Source organism: Mesoplodon densirostris, chromosome 14 (genome assembly GCF_025265405.1).
Source record: "Mesoplodon densirostris isolate mMesDen1 chromosome 14, mMesDen1 primary haplotype, whole genome shotgun sequence".
In the NCBI taxonomy this organism is placed as follows: Eukaryota; Metazoa; Chordata; class Mammalia; order Artiodactyla; family Ziphiidae; genus Mesoplodon; species Mesoplodon densirostris.
In genome coordinates, this window is record NC_082674.1 from 18,821,011 (window position 1) to 18,841,862 (window position 20,852).

The 20,852-nt window shown below is 41.8% G+C and overlaps 1 protein-coding gene across 2 annotated transcripts in view; it reads right to left on the bottom strand.

The window, feature by feature from the left end:
• ATAD2B (ATPase family AAA domain containing 2B) overlaps positions 1–19,950 on the bottom strand; it is a 150,955-nt gene extending 131,005 nt beyond the window's left edge. For both annotated transcript variants that reach the window (XM_060117295.1, XM_060117294.1), the window contains exon 1: positions 19,426–19,950. In XM_060117295.1, the coding sequence (XP_059973278.1) occupies positions 19,426–19,641 (216 nt within the window). In that variant the 5' untranslated portion in view covers positions 19,642–19,950. The remainder of the gene's footprint in view (positions 1–19,425) is intronic.
• Between the last annotated feature and the right edge of the window lie 902 nt (positions 19,951–20,852).

Here is a 20,852-nt window from a genome sequence, read left to right on the forward strand (position 1 = left end):
TTGCTCTTTCAATTAATTAATTTGTGTAATGTAACCAATCTCTCAACCCGAGACCTCCATCCATCACAATTCCACTAACCCCTCCCTAGTTTCATGTCTTCAAACTAGGGGAGTCACTGTCTCTGAGGAGCAGCTTTCCTCTTCGCCACCCAATTCCTTGGATGCTGGACAGGTGGGGAAGAGAGTGGAGGAAAGGGTTACCTTTTCTTTAGAGAAGATTTAATTCATATGCTAATACTTTATCACTTAAGATTATCGATCAGTATTTCAAAAGCATGTATGATCATTTTCAATATACTACCATTTAAACATTTTTGAGTTATTTCCCTTTATGCTACAATTCTTTTAAGAAAAATATATAGGGACTTCCCTGGTGGCGCAGTGGTTAAGAATCCGCCTGCCAATGCAGGGGACACGGGTTCGAGCCCTGGTCCGGGAAGATCCCACATGCTGCGGAGCAACTAAGCCCGTACGCCACAACTACTGAGCCTGCGCTCTAGAGCCCACGAGCCACAACTGAGCCCGCGCACCACAACTACTGAAGCCCGCGTGCCTAGAGCCCGGGCTGCACAACAAGAGAAGCCATCACAACAAGAAGCCTGCGCACCACAACAAAGAACAGCCCCCTCTTGCCGCAACTAGAGAAAGCCCACGTGCAGGAACGAAGACCCAATGCAGCCAAAAATAAATAAATTTATTTAAAAAAAGGAAAAATATATAAAAACTATCCATTTCATAAATGTCATTTCTGTATCATATGTTCCCAAAGCAACACGACTACATTACACAAATAATTAGTCAAAATGTAGCCACTTGCAAACAAACATGAGACATACTTGCAATATATGTTTAAAGGTATCCAAGTATAACCTATAGAATTAATATCCACTTACTAAAATGTTTTTCACAAAAAGACCAATTTTTTATTTTGTGCTGTAATACAATTTACCATGAACTAGTTTTAAAGCCACAAGACCACATTTCATACTAAAAGGCACAAAGGAAAAAACGATTAGAAATTCAAACAACAAAATGTCTATAAGTAAGGATAATAAACATGTTAGCTGTGTAACATACACTTCCGCTCATTAGTTTAAGTTCCCCAGAAAAACTAGTTAGCTACTTCCAAACCATCCCACGTAGAGGTGGGAAAAACCATTTAAGATGCAATTCAATCATGTAATAGTATTTAACAGTAAACATGCTTAATGTACTTAAGAAATGGATTTTTTTTACTTTATTTATTTATTTGTTTTTTATTTTATTTATTTATTTTTTTGGCTGTGTTGGGTCTCAGTTGCGGTGCACGGGATCTTTCACTGCAGTGCACGGGCTGTTCGTTTGAGGCATGCGGGCTTCTCTCTAGTTGTGGCATGCGGGCTCCAGAGCACGTGGGCTCGGTAGTTACAGTGCACCAGCTTAGTTGCTCCATGGCATGTGGGATCTTAGTTCCCTGATCAGGGATCGAACCTGCGTCCCCTGCATTGGAAGGCAGATTCTTAACCACTGGACCACCAGGGAGGTCACAGAAATGGGTTTTTTTAAATTGTATTATTTCACTTCCTCAGGCACTTGCCTTCTCCAACCCCACTCTTTAACAGAGTAAATAGAGAAGCTCAGACATAAGTTAACTAACTCTAGCCCAAGGTCATATGGCTAACAAATGACTGACAGACTTGAGAAAAAAAAAAACAACATAGAATTTAGGTCTTTCCATTCCTAATATTGCTCTCTGTCTACTACCTCAGACACTCCACCCTAGAATATTTATAAAATACCAAGGTTAAAGTGTGCCTCAAAGGTCATCTTACTCAACTACTGATCCAAGACTTGATCAGCCTCTACATTTGTCATTTCAAATGTGCTGCACTCCTGACCCATCCAATCAGAAACCATTTTTGACAAGATTCCCCAGATAATTCTTATACACGTTAGTTTGAAAAGCATTACTATATAACATATTCAACAAATAAGTCACTGAGGAAGCAGTGTCATATGTTCTAAGCTAAGACATATTTGTGAAAAAAGAAACTGATACCTGTAAACTACTTTACCAATGTAGATAGTCCAGGCCAGCATTACTCCTAATCAAATCCCACCACTCATCCTTCAAGACCCATCTGTCCCTCAAAATCTTACCTGAAGAATCTAACCTAAATTGACCTTTTTCCCTCTGCTAGCTGCAACTCTACATTTTGGCACTTAATTATATTCAATTTAGCATTATATATTTACCATCTTTAAAGTATCACATCCAAGTCTTGACATTCGAGCAAGATTTTAAGTTCTTTAATTATAAAAAATACCCTACTTCTTTTTATTTATTTATTTATTTATTTATTTATTTATTTTTTTTTTTATTTTTTTGCGGTACGCGGGCCTCTCACCGCTGCGGCCTCTCCCGTTGCGGAGCACAGGCTCCGGACACGCAGGCTCAGCGGCCATGGCTCACAGGCCTAGCCGCTCCGCGGCATGTGGGATCCTCCCGGACCGGGGCACGAACCCGTGTCCCCTGCATCGGCAGGCAGACTCTCAACCACTGCGCCACCAGGGAAGCCCCTACTTCTTTTTAATTCCACACTATACCAAGGGGAAAAAAGGCAAGACTTTCCCAAGTTTGTTCTGTAAATTAATAGAAATTATTAGGAGAAACAAAGGAAGACTCATGGACAAATAAATTTGAGAAACAATGAGGTCCAAGGTTTTTTGCTTCAGGACTTCTAATAGTCTTTAATATGTTAATATGCAGGGATTTCCCTGGCAGTCCAGTGGTTAAGACTCCAGGCTTCCAATGCAAGGGACTTGGGCTCAATCCCTGGTCAGGGAACTAAGACCCCACATGCCGCGAGGTGCCGCCAAAAAAAAAAAAAAAAGTTAACATGCAGTATAGCTCTAAGTATGAAAGACAGTATATAACATTTCACAAGCTTATTTGATCAAGCTCTTTTTTCATGGAGCATCTGTAGGTACTGAAGTTTCACAAACACACTCTGAGAATAAGTACTATGTACTTACTGAATTAAAGACAAAATAGTAAAATATTTGAAGTCTAGCCATTTTTTAAATAATGTAAGTTATTATATAACTCTTTCAATATCGATTTAAATGAGTTTGTGTTTATTTATTACTCATTCTTTCACGTTCTACTGGCTTTTTACAGTTGCATTCAGGAGTGTCTCTCAAAGTGTTGTCCACATACTAACTGAATCATAAAGCACCTGACTTCTCATTAAACAAACGTAACCTGCTAAACTAGAGCTCTGGAGGTGGGGATATTTTAAATGAGGGCCTCTGAATGATTCTTAGTACACGAAAGTCTGAGGACCTCTGGTATATAAAACAGTTCAAGTATAATATGACACACATCATCCTAACTGCTGCACTGCACTACTGTACCACTCTTACAATGAAAGGGTTTCAGTCGTGACTTGGCTCAGTGACAGAGACCTCAGAATAAATAGCATTACAAAAGACTCCTTCCCTCCAAAGAAATGCAGGGATTTAAATAAAGCAAATAACCAAAATGTAAATACTACAAAATAATTACTTCAACACCATTTAATTAACTTCAAGCTTTGGGAAAGTTTTTACCTACAAACCTGATACTAACAGTTCACCTTTAATAGGATGATCATAATGCTCAACTTTAACTTCTTCAAAGCATTTTACTAGTTAATTATAACCTAACCCTTTGAGGGAAGGCGTTGCCAGTTTCAGGACAAAAATATTTAAGAGAGATTATGCAACCTACCCACAGTCATTTAGCAATATGTGTCAGAGTGATTACAATCCACGAGCAGGAAAGGCATTTCAAACTAAGGGAATAATTTCATTTAACAAACATTTGTTGAGGACCTACTGGGTACATAAGACATGGGGGTTGGGGGGGGGATGGTAAAAAAAGAGTAAAACCTACTTACAACCCAATACACAATCTGTTGAGTTCACAAGCAGTCACAGTAATGATATATGGCATGTTATACTAAGTACTATAATAGAAATACACAATTCTCTGAAAGCAAAAAATGAAAACTGCTAACAGAGATGAAGGAAGACATCATAAATCACGTGGACTTTATTTTGTAACAGTAATGTAACACATAGAATGGTCAGAGGAACATGATTCAAGGATGAGATAACTTCCATGAGAAGTGTAAGAGTAACAGTGTCAAATACTACAGAAAGGAAAAGTTAAGTCATCCCCACCTAAGTGACTTTTTCTCTTGAACTCTAACCTTCTAAAATCAGGCAGAAAATTTTTCCAATTTACAGAAATGATTTTCTCCTTGAGTCTTAAGAATTTCTTAAACCATACTCATCAGCTACCACAAATACTGAACACTATTCTACCATAAATCTTGTAAAAATAGGTAAAAGAAGTTGAAAATAATAAAACAGAGAAGAATTTATGCTGCTCTGGTTTTCAGGGAAGGCTTCCTGCCCTGATCACAATTTGTCAGAAATCCAGAACCTGTACTTCAATGTAAAGACAAAAAGAATGTACCCAAGTACAGCATTAAAAAATGAAAAATTCAAGGAAATAAGTGAATTAGCAGACCAATAGATGAATTCAAGTCTTTTTTTTTTTTTTTTTTTGCGATACGCGGGCCTCTCCCGTTGCGGAGCACAAGCTCTGGACACGCAGGCTCAGCGGCCATGGCTCACAGGCCCAGCCATTCTGCGGCACGTGGGATCTTCCCGGACCGGGGCACGAACCCGTGTCCCCTGCATCAGCAGGCGGACTCTCAACCACTGTGCTACCAGGGAAGCCCTAATTCAAGTCTTGATGATGGCCTCATATAGAATTGTAAAAGTAGAAAATAAGAAATTGATTACATAAAGCTGAATAACTAAAATATTAGTAATACCAATATTCAAAATAAAGACTGGGCAGGTGTAAAAAGTGGATTTTGTGTTTTAGGAGCTATGGAGGAAGGTGGGGGGGGGACGGGAGGCATATGTTGACGGGAGAAATGTAACAGTGAATTCCAATTTCGAAAATAAGGTTTAGAATTCTAGCCAGAAATCTAGGGAGATGTCTATCAGACTGTCGGAAATGCAGTTCTGAGACAGAGTGATGTGAGGACTAGAGATAGATATGAAATTGTAATAAAAGCGTCACAGATAATAAATATAGAATAAAAAACAAGAGGGCAAAAGTCAAAACCTTGGGCTTCCCTGGTGGCACAGTGGTTGAGAGTCCGCCTGCTCATGCAGGCGGGAGAGGCCACAACAGTGAGAGGCCCGCGTACCGCAAAAAAAAAAAAAAAAAAAAGTCAAAACCTTAAAAAATGCCTACATTTACATTAAAGGAATAAGCAGAAAGGATCTCATATAAACTAAAGAAAAATACAGTGTCTCACTCAAACAGGGGGAGTGGAAGTTGGTTCCAAAAAGACTAAACAATGGGGCTTCCCTGGTGGTGTAGTGGTTAAGAATCCACCTGCCAATGCAAGGGACACAGCTTCGAGCCCTGGTCCAGGAAGACCCCACATTCCACGGAGCAGCTAGGCCCGTGCGCCACAAGTACTGAGCCCACGTGCCACAACTACTGAAGCCCACGTGCCCTAGAGCCCGTGCTCTGCAACACGGAGAAGCCACCGCAATGAGAAACCCGCACACCGCAAGAAAGAGTAGACCCCGCTCATGGCAACTACAGAAAGCCCACACGCAGCAATGAAGACCCAACACAGCCAAAAGTAAATAAATTAAATTAATTAATTAAATTTAAAAAACAGACTAAACAGGATGAAAGCTGATAAACATGTGGATTGGTAATTAGGAGGTCACTGTAACTTCTGATAGGGCAATTTCTGCAAAATGCTGAGGTGGAAATCGCTAAGTGAAGAACCCAGTGAGTGGTAAGAATGTAGAGCTGATAAACTACAGAGCTACTCTTATGTATCAGAATTAAGAAGAATAAGATAATAGGCTTAAAGAGGTTACAAAGTCAAAGAAGGCAGTGAAGGATTTTCTTTTTTTAAAAGAAGACCTGGATTCTTGTAAACAGAAGAAAAGGAACCAGAGAAGAGAATAAAATACAATAAAATTTTAAAGAGGGTAATTCCCTGGAGGTCCATGGGTTAGAACTTGGCGTCCTCAATGCCAGGTTCGATCCCTGGTTGGGGAACTAAGAACCTACAAGCTACACAGCAAGGCCAAAACAAAAAAATAAAAGAGCAAGATAACTGATGAGAAAAAAATCCTCAACAAACAAGAAAAAACAGAATAGGAACTGCCAACAGGTTAGATCAGAAAGTATATGGGTGCAATCAATCTTTTCCAATTTCCTTTATAAGACAGCCTTTTTTTCTACCTTTCTTAAAAATAGGTACTCCTGTTTTCATGAGAGCTTAGAAATTCAGTCAATTTCTTTCTCTTTCATTTGTAAAAAGAATTCACAGAGGCAGCAGTTACCATGACTTCAGGAAACAAAACTCACACTGCTGTTTATTTTCTTAGAGCCAGTACTATTCTACAAAGTCCTAAAACTTCAGGCACACAAAATGTCCTAAAATTTCCTCAAATATCCCAAGAGCAATGGCTTACTAGTTTAATATTTCTAAACAATCATCATGAAAGAATATAGAAAGGGAAAAAAATATATAGAAGTGAGCTGAGGAGTTGTAAAAAGATTTAAAAAATAGCCTATTATAGTTTAAACTGCATTTTTCTTCCCGGAAGATAATTCTTTTACCTGAAAATATTATATTACTTAAAACGACAAAGAGGGACTTCCCCGTGGCACAGTGGTTCAGAATCCGCCTGTCAATGCAAGGGACATGGGTTCGAGCCCTGGTCAGGGAAGATCCCACATGCCACGGAGCAGCTAGGCCCGTGCGCCACAACTACGGAGCCCATGTGCCGCAACTACCGAAGCCCGTGCGCCCTAGAGCCCGTGCTCTGCAACAAGAGAAGCCACCACACTGAGAAGCCTGTGCACCACAACAAAGAGTAGCCCCCACTCGCCGCAACTAGAGGAAGCCCGCGTGCAGCAACGAAGACTCAAAGCAGCCAAAAATAAATAATAAAAGAAAAAAATTTTTAATCACAAAGAGACAATAGGCATACTGAAAAATGCCACAGACTTAAAAGTTAGACAGAACCAGTCTTATATTGCATCACTACCACTGTAATTCAAAAACTACTATTTACCTCATAAGATTGTTAGAACCAGGTGAAGAAGTGTAAGTAACAAATATTACACCTGCAGTCTGACAGTGGATACAGTCTCAAGTAAGGATACTTGTTTGGCTTTGTAGTATTAACATAATTTCATAAGCTTGTTAATTATCTTCAGGGATCCATTCATTCCACAAACAAAATTTATTAACACCTGTTACTGTGTTAGATACTAAAGATACTTGATGATTAAACACTCTGCCCTTCAAGAAACTTAAATCCTAACTCCTTAAATCGGCCAGTAAAAGGTATATAAAAACTTAACAGTGCTGAGAGTATTGGGGAGAGGAGTGCATACTGATTTAGCCTATTTATAGAACAATTTGGCAAAACCTATAAAAATGTAAAGTACAGTATACCTTTGACTCAGTATTTATTTCCACTTTGCCTAAAAGAGAAAGGTCATTTTATGTGACATTATTTATAATATTAAAAACATGGAGACAACGTAACTGTGTATCAACAGGGAAAAGTTAAAGTGATGGTGTAATGATACAACAAAATGTTAAAAAGCCAGCAAGAAGGACAGATATGAAAGAATGTACATGATACATATTTAAGTAGAAAAATTAACTATCATAAATAGTATATAAGGTATGATTCTATTTCTGTTAAAAGTATACACATATAGGGAATTCCCTGGCGGTCTAGTGGTTAGGACTCCGTGCTTCCACTGCAGGGGCCAAGGGTTCGACCCTTGGTCGGGGAACTAAGATCCTGAAAGCTGAGTGGTGCAGTCAAAAAAAGATAATAATAATAATCATCATTATTATATATATATGCATACACACACATAGACATACAAATAACCCATACATACATGTGCAATGGTCTGGAAAGACGTACACCAGCTTTAACAGTGATTATCCCTAGGAAGAACGAGCTAGAGGAATTAGGGGAGATGGGGAAAGTCCTTCCTTTTTCTGTGCACTTCCATATTATTTGAAATACTGATTTCATAATTTTTAAATAAAAATATTTTGCCAAGGAGCTGAGGTTAAGAGTCTAGGGCCTCCCTGGTGGCGCAGTGGTTGAGAGTCCGCCTGCCGATGCAGGGGATACGGGTTCGTGCCCCGGTCTGGGAGGATCCCATATGCCGCGGGGCGGCTGGGCCCGTGGGCCATGGCCGCTGGGCCTGCGCGTCCGGAGCCTGTGCTCCGCAACGGGAGAGGCCACAACAGTGAGAGGCCCACATACCGCAAAAAGGAAAAAAAAAAAAAAAAAAAAAAAAAAAAAGAGTCTTGTGTACTCCTTTATCTTCAGTGTCTGGAACATGGAGTCACTCAATAGATATTAAAGAATTAAAGAAAGAAACTTCCATTTCCAGTTGAACTGTTGCCTTTAAAAATCATATGGTCTGGGCTTCCCTGGTGGCACAGTGGTTGAGAGTCCGCCTGCCGATGCAGGGGACACGGGTTCGTGCCCCGGTCCGGGAAGATCCCACATGCCGTGGAGCGGCTGGGCCCGTGAGCCATGGCCACTGAGCCTGCGCGTCCGGAGCCCGTGCTCCGCAACGGGAGAGGCCACAACAGTGAGAGGCCCGCGTACCGCAAAAAAAAAAAAATAAAATAAAAAATAAAAAAAAATCATATGGTCTTAGGGCTTCCCTGGTGGCGCAGTGGTTGGGAGTCTGCCTGCCGATGCAGGGCACGTGGGTTTGTGCCCCGGTCCGGAGGGGTCCCACATGCCACGGAGCGGCTGGGCCCGTGAGCCATGGCCGCTGAGCCTGCGCGTCCGGAGCCTGTGCTCCGCAACGGGAGAGGCCACAACAGTGAGAGGCCCGCGTACCGCAAAAAAAAAAAAAAGAAAAGAGTTAATAAACAGACATTTAGGTCTTAAGAGCAACCACACACACACACACAAAAAGGAAAATACTTAACTTCAAAACCAGAAGATGCACAAACATGGTCTACTGGACATAACTATAACACTGTACCGATGGCAGAATTCACATTCTTTTCAAGTGTATGTGGAACAATTACCAAAACTAACCATAAACAGGGTGACAAAAATAAGTCATAACAAATTTCAAAAGATCAAAATCATATAGAAAACACAACACTGTAAATCAACTATACTCCAATACAAATTTTTTTTTTTTTTTTTTTTTTTTTTTGCGGTACGCAGGCCTCTCACTGTTGTGGCCTCTCCCGTTGCGGAGCACAGGCTCCGGACGCGCAGGCTCAGCGGCCATGGCTCACGGGCCCAGCTGCTCCGCAGCATGTGGGATCTTCCCGGACCGGGGCACGAACCCGCGTCCACTGCATCAGCAGGCGGACTCTCAACCACTGAGCCACCAGGGAAGCCCACAAATTTTTAAAAAATAAAATAAAATAAATCATATGGAATATGTTCTCTGCACACAGGAGTATTAAACTGGAAGTAAATACCAAAAAGGTAATTAGAAAATAAACTCCCAACAAGTTGGAAAAGTAAATATACTTTTAGATAACCAATAGATCAAAGAATAAAGCAAGAAGAAAATTAGAGGGACTTCCCTGGTGGTCCAGTGGTAAAGAATCCGCCTTGCAATGCAGAGGACACAGGTTCAATCCTTGGTCAGGGAACTAAGAACCCACATGCCATGGGGCAACTAAGCCTGCGCACCACAACCACTGAGCTCACGCGCCTCAACTACAGAGTCTGCGTGCTGCAAACTACAGAGCCCACCCGCCCAGTCTGCACACCACGACTAGAGAAGAGAAAACGCGCAAGCCCCAACTAGAGAGAAGCCTGCGAGCCAAAACAAAAGATCCTGCATGCCTCAACGAAGATCCCACGTGCCACAACTAAGACCTGACACAGCCATAAATAAATAAATAAATAAATAAATCTTTTTTAAAAAGGAAGAAAATTACAAACTATTCTAAAATTAAAAGTTGATGTAAAAAAAATATATATATATATATGTGTGTATGTATAACAGAAGAATCTGAACAATAAAAAAAATGAGGTAGAATCTTTTTTTTTTTTCCAGCCACACCCCGCGGCTTGCAGGATCTCAGTTCCCGGACTAGGGATTGAACCCAGGCCATGGCAGTGAAAGCCCAGAGTCCTAACCACTAGGACACCAGGGAACTACTCCCTAGGTAGAATCTTAATAAGGGACAAAATTGGATATTTGAGTATCTGAACAATCAATAAATTCACACTGTAATATTTTTCCATCTCAGTGTTTTCCACCATATATATATATACTTACATTTTTCTACATCTAATAGAATATATACATTTTTCCCAATCACACAAAGAATGTTTACCAAAACTGACAATATATTAGGTCACCAAAAAAAGCATCAAATTCCACAAGAAAAATATGCAAACTATGCTACGTGAGAGCTGTTCCTTGCTCATGGACAACTTAATATGAAAGTGTTGATTCTCTGTAAATTAATCTAGGAATTCAAAAACATTCCCAATCAAAATTCTAGTTGGGGGAATTCCCTGGTGCTTCAGTGGTTAGGCCTCCATGTTTTCACTGCCGAGGGCCCAGCTTCAATCCCTGGTGGGAGAACAGAGATCCCACAAGCCACACAGAGCAGCCAAAATAAATAAACAAAATAAAAAATGAAATTAAATTTTTAAAATTTCTAAATCAAAATTCTATGGGACTTCCCCGATGACCCAGTGGTAAAGAATCCGCCTTCCAATGCAGGGGACGCAGGTTCAATCCCTGGTCAGGGAACTAAGATCCCACATGCCGCGAGGCAACTAAGCCCATGCACCACAACTACTGAGCTCACGCGCCTCACAGAGAGAGCCTGCGTGCCACAAACTACAGAGCCCACGCACCCTGGAGCCCACACACCACAACTAGAGGGAAGCTCACACACAACAACTAGGGAGAAGCCCACACGCTATAACAAACAGCCCACGTGCCGCAACTAAGACCCGGCGCAACAAGAAAGGAAGGAAGGAACAAAGAAAGAAAGGAGGGAAGGATGAAGGAAGGAAGGGAGGGAGGGAGGGAGGAAGGAAGGAAGAAAGGAAAATAAATAAAACAAGTAAATATTTTTTTAAAAAGTCAGAATTCTAGTTGGATCTTTAAAGGAAGTCCATAATCTTAACTGGAAATATATACCAAAATCTTTGACTATGTAAGTCAACTTTGAAAAATAACAAAGAGGAAGAACTTGCCTTTTAGGATATTAAGACATACCTCAAAACCACAGTCACAGAAATAGTATGATACTGCTGTAAGAATAAATAAACCAACAAAAAAGAATACAGAGATCAAAGCAGAATATATATGGGAACTTGGTATATTATAAAGTGGCGCTACAAAGGATAGGTTGTCTAGTAGAATGAATAAAATAAATCAAAGACCTAAACAGGAACGGTAAAACTGTATGTGCGTACAGCATCACAACATAACAAGTATCCCTTACTATGGGACAAAAAAGGTTAAAAGCCACTGATCTATAATACTCTTGGAAAACATGACAAAAATAGCAACTCCGGTAGAAAACAAAAATATTAACAAGCATTTTAAAGATGAAGAAATTTTTTTAAAAATTACTATAGACAGGGACTTCCCTGGTGGCGCAGTGGTTAAGAATCCGCCTTCCAATGCATGGGACTCAGGTTCGATCCCTGGTCAGGGAACCAGATCCCACATGCGTGCCGCAACTAAGAGTTCGCATGCCACAACTCAGGAGCCCACCGGCCACAACTAAGGAGCACACATGCTGCAACTAAGGAGCCTGCCGGCCGCAACTAAGACCCAACACAACCAAAATAAAATAAATTTTAAAAAATTACTAGGACATAAAGAGTTGCCCATTCTCATTGATAACCAAAGAAAAGCAATTAAAAAGCTAGATATTGACAAATACTGGCAGGGGTGTAGGGATATAGGAACTCCTATACACTACTCCAAAAATGGAGACCGGAACAGCAAATCTACAGATAATATTTAAGCACACATATACTCTATTCCACTTCTGGGTATTGAATTGCAGTATGTAACATACAAGGAGTGCACTGCACAATTCCAGGGGGAGCCAGTAACACAGACTATAGTGTGAATGGTGCCTCCTTGACTTTTGCAACATGGCAGCCCTATAACAATGAACCAAAGAGACAAAATGTTTGTCTACATGGCACTTAACACTTTAACGTAGTAGCTGGTTGATAAATATTTATTGATTGAATGAAAAAACAAAGGAATAAGCAAGTCTCACTACCAAAAGTTAAACTCAATGACTTCCAAGTTCCTACCTGGCAAGAACATTTCATTCTAAGGGTAGCTGAAGCACCACTGTTTCAGAGATCCCAATTTGGGTCCTAGAATACAGATAGAAACCAATAACGCTAAACATGTTTAGTCAATAGTATGTATCATCCTGTATAAATATACCATATAATGTCTTTTCAACAGGTTTAAAGTATGAAACATGCTTTACAAATGGAAAACACTTATCTACCCCAGAGATAAATAGATTCCTAGAGCATAAAATACATGTACACACTGATAAATCAGTCTCATCAAGTAGAGGGAAAGATGGCAGCACAAGTACCCTGCAGATCACAAGGCCTCCGACTTAGTCTTTTTACAGGGGTATTTTCCCCCAGCCATCTTTAAAATACTGGGAAGCAAAAATATTGCCAAAGAGTGGTCTCTACGTGATATGCCTGCTCCTCTCCCTACACGCACCCCCTGAAATCAGGCAGCAAGCAATTACTGAAAAATCACTGCCCTATATTTCATATCCCTATAGGCTACTGTTCATACTTCCAGTCTCAATACTAGACACCACAACTCCAGATATTCTAGTAAAAATCCGTCTATACACAGTGCATACAGTATTTTCTGACTGTACAGTGGCATCCTTCTTCACTTTTTCAGATATTTTTGAAAACTGAATGAACAGCATCAAAGAGTAGTGATAAATACAGATGAGACAATAAGATAAACACATGGAAAAGACAGAACTAGATTTAAATATTACCCTACTACTTACGCCTATTTGGCCTTCTACAGGCCACTTAACCTCTTCAGCAATTCAATTTCCTCAGCTGTAAAATGGGGATACCATCACCTGCCTCATGGGGTTGTTGCAGGGATTAAATGAGACAGCATTAAACACCTAGTATTAGATGCTAAATAAACCTTAGTTTACTCCTCTCCTCTTTATTAGGCTACTACCATTATGGGCCAAATTGTTGGGCAAGTTGCAACATGTAAATATAGCAAAAGTGAAGACTGCCAATATGAAAATCATTTCAAATGAGGCTACTTTCCATTCCTTCACTCAAAAACTATTTATTGGGAATCCCTGGTGGTCCAGTGGTTAGGACTTGGCGCTTTCACTACAGTGGCCCAGCTTCAATCCCTGGTCGGGGAACTAAGATCCCGCAAGCTGAGTGGCACAGGTGTGGGGTGGGGGGGTACTATTTATTGAGCACTATGTCTGGAAGGCACTGTTGCAGAAACTTAGGATATAGCTGTGAACATGACAATCCCTATCCTTAAAGTACATCAAAGAATTCCACTCAAAACAGTGAATAAAGGATTAGAACTCTTTTTTTTTTTTTTTTTGCGGTATGCGGGCCTCTCACTGTTGTGGCCTCTCCCGTTGCGTAGCACAGGCTCCGGACGCGCAGGCTCAGCGGCCATGGCTCACGGGCCCAGCCGCTCCGCAGCATGTGGGATCTTCCCGGACCGGGGCACGAACCCGTGTCCCCTGCATCGGCAGGCCGACTCTCAACCACTGCGCCACCAGGGAAGCCCTGGCCCCTATCTTGAACTGATTTATCCTGTTAATAATTTCTCATGTGTATACCATGTGCATACTTAGAGCTCTGAAGGTAGGGGCTATGGTTTATTTACCCTCTATTCTCAGAGTCCAATCAACACAATTTTCACATACTAGATCGGCTCCTTAATATGCTATTCATTCATTTAACAAGCATCAGTATTTATTAAGCATCTTCTATATGCCAGATGATGCACTAGGCCCTGGGAATGCAGCAGTCTGGAAGAAAATAAAATATAGTGGCTGGTCCCAGGGAGCTTACAGCCTACTCTAATAGAAGAGTCTAGGAGAGAAAGACTTTAACCAAAGGTGTATATTCTACCTCCAGATAAAACTACAATAACAGGGACTTCCCTGGTGGCGCAGTGGTTAAGAATCCGCCTGCCAATGCAGGGCACATGGGTTTGAGCCCTGGTCCGGGAAGATCCCACATACTGTGGAGCAACTAAGCCTGTGTGCCACAACTACTGAAGCCCGCGTGCCTAGAGCCGGTGCTCTGCAACAAGAGAAGCCACTGCAATGAGAAACCCGCAACCAAGAGTAGCCCCCGCTCACTGCAACTAGAGAAAGCCTGCAAAGACACAACGCAGCCAAAAATAAACAAATAAAATAAATAAATTTAAAAAAAAACTACAATAACAATCTAAAAATGAAAAAAAAATCTTCTATCAAAATACTCACAGTTCAAAAGCATCTGAAGTTCAGAATCTTACAGCATATACTCAAAGTATCTAAAAGCTAACACAAACCACAGCCTATTAATTTTAACAGATAACTTTTCTATTGTTTGATATAAGCCACACACAATACTTACCTCTCTAAAAACTGTCTAGCTCATATTTAAATAAAGTTAACACATTTTACGTATGTTTTTCCCCCTAACTCTGTACTTCCATAGAACTTTTAATCCAAAATTCCATATGCTTTTTACTCATTTTTCACAAAATCCTCCCCCAGCACAGAGACATAACAGAAATATAAAGTGTTCCTAGTACAAGATCAAAAATATCAACAAATCAAACTTCATTATGTATGTCCAAAAAGAAATACCAAATACGTAATTCAAAGTAATGCGGCACTTTTCTGAAGTGGAACCTTAAAGAGACAGGATCACTCCCCGTTCAGGTGCAGACACTGGTTGGGCTCCTTAGTTCTCATAACAAGTGTTAATCCTACCACCTGTCCACCTAGCTTTCAGAGGTTACAGGTTTATCTATAATTAGGTATTTAGAAGACATGCAATCAAGGATGTATCCAAGGATGGTTAAAAAGATTATTTGCCAGGGAAAATGATTTAAGGAATTAATATGCATTCGCTTCTACAAGTGTAAATTTCATCCTTGACCTAAAAAACTGCAAGTTTGTATATTTGGACTACAGAAATGGCCAAAAACTGAATTTTTTTTCACATTTCCCTCTTTTTTTTTGACATTTTAATTTTTTTATTTTATCTTTTTTTAAACATTTTTATTAGAGTATAATTGCTTTACAATGTTGTGTTAGTTTCTGCTGTATAACAAAGTGAATCAGCCATGAATTTTTTAAAGTTATATTTTCAGTTGGATACCGGAGATAATCCTATGAACTCTATAGCTGCTTTGGTTCAAAATTGTGACGGGGAAATTGTTTTACAACATTACTCAATATCACCCATATGGTGCTCCATATGAATTTTTTTTTAAAGGTAAGATTTTTTATTTTTTATAAATTTATTTATTTTATTTTTGGCTGCGTTGGGTCTTCGTTGCTGCACGCAGGCTTTCTCTAGTGGGGCGAGTGGAGGCTACTCTTCGTTGCGGTGCGCGGGCTTCTCACTGCGCGTGGGCTTCTCACTGCAATGGCTTCTCTTGTGGAACATGGGCTCTAGGCGCGCGGGCTTCAGCAGTTGTGGCTCACGGGCTTAGATGCTCCGCGGCACGTGGGATCTTCCTGGACCGGGGCTCGAACCCATGTCCCCTGCATTGACAGGCAGATTCTTAACCAGTGTGCCACCAGGGAAGCCCCATATATGAATCTGATATAAGGAAAAACTTGCTCTACTCTGAGGAACTTGTATTTTTCCCTACTCATCTGAGAGTTATATACATGGTTACATTTCCCTCTTAGACTTCTTTTCCATGTTTAACCCTCAATTTCCACCACTCTGCTTCTGTTACATTGGGAAACGAATGAATGTTGGAAAAGAATAAGTACAGAATGATAAAAGAGCATATTAAAGAAGGATTGAGAGGTTATTTTCTAAAGATAAAATCAAAAATCAAACAAATTTACCTATAAAGTTACTTAAAATATGTACTTTGATTCTCTCAACTAAGATGTGGATTTTAAAAAGCTCAAAAAATACAAAAAGCTAGTGACAAGCCAAAAGTACCAACAAACAGGCCTAAAAGAGGTAGAAAAATAGTTGAAATATTTTCAAAGACTGCTTTCCAGTTCTGTGACTACAGTATTAGTTTGCTGAGTGACTCTTAGGTGAAGCAAATAAATGCTAATTACTGACGTTTAGATTAACCTAAAAGAGGTGAAGTTTTATACATGTGAAACAAACAAAAAAGCCAAGTATCAATATATAGCAGTAATTGTTATACAACTAACTTCAGAGCACAAGTCAACTTGACATTAAAGTATAGGCACAAAAAAATCATTCCAATAACCTACAGAATGCATCATGTGTGTATTTCCCCACCCTACACACACACGGGGGAAAAGCTATGACAGATCGTGGTCCTAAGGCTTTTTAGAGCAAATAAAATGTCTCTAGACACAGTGGATGAAATAGTCTAAAAAGAGTCAGGGCCGGGGGGTGGGTGGAAATCAGCATCAACTGTAAAGTGAAGAATATCACACAAAAATAGAAAAGGGGGAACCTCTTCAATTTATATCGTATCAAGAGGAATACAGGGCCTCCCTGGTGGCGCAAGTGGTTGAGAGTCCGCCTGCCGATGCAGGGGATACGGGTTCGTGCCCCGGTCTGGGAGGATCCCATATGCCGCGGAGCAGGCTGGGCCCGTGAGCCATGGCCGCTGAGCCTGCGCGTCCGGAGCCTGCGCGTCCGGAGCCTGTGCTCCGCAACGGGGGAGGCCACAACAGTGAGAGGCCCGCATACCGCAAAAAAAAAAAAAAAAAAGAGGAATACATTTCTTCCTACAAAAATAACAGTCTCCTAAAGCAAAGGCATGAGCAACCCCATTTTCCACCAAATAAGTCTTTACAGATTACAGCAAATGTCTAAGACACCACAGACACAGAGGGTGCCTTTAGGCACACCAGAAAGGGTGAACCAGGAGTGCTAAATTCTTGTAACATAAAACAAACTTGAAAGCAAGAGCTTACCAAACTCAAATCAACCCATTTCAGAAATATACAACAAGGAAATATACAGCCGGCTTCATAAATACACATAAACTTAAACTCAGAATTATAATTTATCTTCTTCTAAAGGACCAATCACAACATAGGATTAGTAAATCTCTTAAATTACTCGGAGAAAGCAATTAGATCATTCCATCATCTACTAGGGTCAAAATAGCAACCTTCTTAAAACTGACAATCAAATGTTTCAAAGTAAATCTCACTGGCCTGTTGTTTATGGTCTTTTAATACATTTTAAAAAGATCTTTGAAACAAAGTTTCATTAGTATCCTTCTAGAAAGAGCTCTAGTATCTTTCATTCTTCTAGCAATTGAAAAGCTACCGCATGTTCAGTTCTACATTAGATTATTGATTCCTTGCCTTTTAACATCTCCATAACAGCTGCTTGACAAATTACCTCACCTTATTCCTCAGGGGGTAAGGACAGCATAATATCCATGAATTCAAAAATGGGACCACAAAATGATCAGTGACAGATGAGCTAATTGATTCACATAAACGAGACACTGCTCTAATAGGCTAGGCATTCATAGCATTATACAATTAAATGCTTACACTCTAAATATTTTATTTGTCCTTAAGGATACAGGACAAACCTTTCTTAAATTACTTTTATTTAAAACATATGTTAGCTTCATAAAGTCAGTAAGCTTGTACATGTTTGCAATAATTTCTACAGAAAGTCTAGTTTTCAGAATAATTATTCTGAAGAGTTTGCATAACTTTCAGATTTAGCTTTCTTACTTCAACCTAAGAGAGCTAGCTATAAGCTCCAAAATAAGTCTACTCATAAAGCAATTTTAAAAATATTTTCCAGGTTTTTAGCAAAATAAAGGCCAATTATATTTTCAAAGATACAACGTATTTCAGATAAGTACAGTAAAATATGTCTATTGTATTTGCCTCGGTTCATTCTGATTAGTGTCAGAACAGTATGAGATACAGAGAAAAAAATACACGCAAACATAATCTTGTAGACCCCTACAGAAAATGAAATATTGCTTTCCTCCCCTAATAATAACAAAATGGTGTGGATTGAAAGGACTATGTTAAATGAACAAGTTCCAGTCAAATTACTCTTAGAAAATTAGCCTCTCTCTAGACAGAAGCAACACTCTCTTTTCTGAATTCATAACCAATCTCATAACACAACCTTATCAATTCCTTTAAAGTGATAAAACATACGTGCTAGCTTAGAGCCTTACCCTGTAATAAATTTCAAGATCTACCACTTTAAAAAAAAAAAAAAAAAAAAAACTAAATCATCACCGGGCTTCTTCAAATGTCACTTTCGCAGTAGTGGGACGATGGTGTTAATTCACCTTTTATAAACTATTCCCAAAGCAAAAATGGAGACATCCAAGACACCAAACAATTTGGAGATGATAGTGCCTACCATCAATAATGTTCGACACGTTTCTTTCGACGTGCCGCTTTTGTGACCTCAAGGCTCTACTAGAAAGCTCTACCGAGTCCCTACTAGAACCCTGGTTAGCTGGCTGGCTGATTCTCCAGCTAAACATCACGTTCGATCGCTCCTGCCTGGAGAGGCGATAGTGTTGATTTTGTTTTTAAAGTTGGTGTCAGAGCAGCTCCAAACTTTTTTCACCATCCCTGCCTGGCTGCCAACTGGAGCTCTCCGTTCACTTCCTCACAAACTTGAACCACCCCCAAACAGTTTGAGAGTAAGCTGGAGTTAGACACCGGCAGGAGCTCACACACTTACAGGAAGGGTTTGACACCGCATAAAACTTTCACTTCTCTCCAACCCTTCCACCCGGGAACTCTGGCCCTTCGCTCTTGCTCCCCTAGAATTGCCCTCTCAGGCAGGACAAGGACACGGAAAGCAGGTTGTTCTAATGTCCCCGAAAAGACACCCCCCCCATAGCCCTCTCCCCTGGACTCAAGTCCTGTTCTTTACACAAAAGAGCGGGGCCAGCAACGCTGTCGTGGCCCTACCTAGCCGGCTGCCATCCTCCAACGCACCCGCAGACCCGGTCTCCGGCCGCCCGAGCGGTCTCCACTGGAGGCTTGTTGCCCCAACCCGGCCAGACAAAGCCCCGGCGGCCGGGCCGACTCGCAAGCCTCCGGACTCGGGCTGCCGCGCTCTTACCCGGGCCTCATCCAGAGCGACGCCGGCGCCGCCGCTTCCCCCGGCCTTGGCGGCGGGGCAGCTGGCAGCGCGGGTCTTGGAGGAGCGGGTCCGAGAGGAGATGAAATGGCTGCTGCCTCCGGTCGCCCCAGGCTCTACTCCGGCCCCAGGCCCAGGCCCGGGCCCAGGCGACTTAGATCCGAGAAGGCGCAGAGAGCTCTTCCGGGTGTTCACCATGGTCCAGCCAGGAGGACGGGGTCCACGCCGCGCCCGCGGCGCCCGCCGCGCCGGGGAGAGCCGAGGAAGGCCGGCCCGCCGGCCGGGCAGTCAGGGCTAGTGGAGCCGGGCCGAGAAAGACAAGACGACCCGGACTCCGCGCAGCGCAGACGAGGACAGGCGAGGGTAGGGCAGAGGAAGGGAAGTCGGCGTGCGAAGGCAGGTAGCGGGAGACGGGAGCGATGCTCCAGGCCGAGAGCTCAGACCCTCCGCCGGCTTCAACCTACTCAGCGGGAGCCGAGCGGAGCCGCCATTTCTGCCCCTTTCTCTCCCGTTCTCGCTCTCGAGCTCCGTGCGTCAGGGCTCCAGCGCCGCAGGGCCGACGAGACCTCTTCCGACTTGGCCGCTGCGGGGCGCTGCAAGGCCGGCCAGCCCTTCCCTTGCCGGCTCTCCCTCCTCTTCCCCCGCCCCTCCAGTAGGCCCCGCCCAACAGCGCGCCGTCAGCGCTCGGCGGCCACGGAAGGGACGCTCTGGGCTGTTTCAGCTCTATGGTTTCCAGGTCTGGCTGCCGCCTAGGAAGTGGGGGGATGGGAAAAACCAGAATGCGCGCGGGACTAGCTAGCGCGGTGTAGTCGGTCGTGGAGTCTTCGTAGCCTGCCAGGCCCGACTACCCCCGCACTCCCAGCATCATCCCAGGTGGCCTCGATGGAGCGAGGAACTACCCGAAAAGGTGGGGGATGGAGGGGAACAGGTGAAGACGAGGGCGCGGTGACCTGAGTTGGAATCCCAGGGATACCCAAGGCAAGACACTGAACTTGAGTTGTACTTTTCACGGCTGTAAAAATGTGAATGATAACTGAGATAAAATATATCTGTGCCGTATCTGGCACACGATTAGCTTAAGAAGGAGCAAACGCTAGAACCCTGCCTCTTTAAACAAAGCAAGGCACTGCCGATTTCTATAACCTTAGCCAGACCTAAGGCGTAGTCACGAAGAGTGAATTCTTCGTACTAAAAGCCTCCTTTTAGCACTGCTGCCCCGCCCGCGCAAGAATTAAGAATACAAAAAGCTGAATACAAAGATATAAAATGTGTGATTTAACTTTAAAAGAAAAAGATTAAGGGACGCAATTAATATGAAAAGCTATGCTGTAAGTAGAATTATGTTCATTTCCAAAAATTGCCTCGCTAAGAAAAGTTGAAGACTCAAGAACAGTCCTGTAAAAATCAAC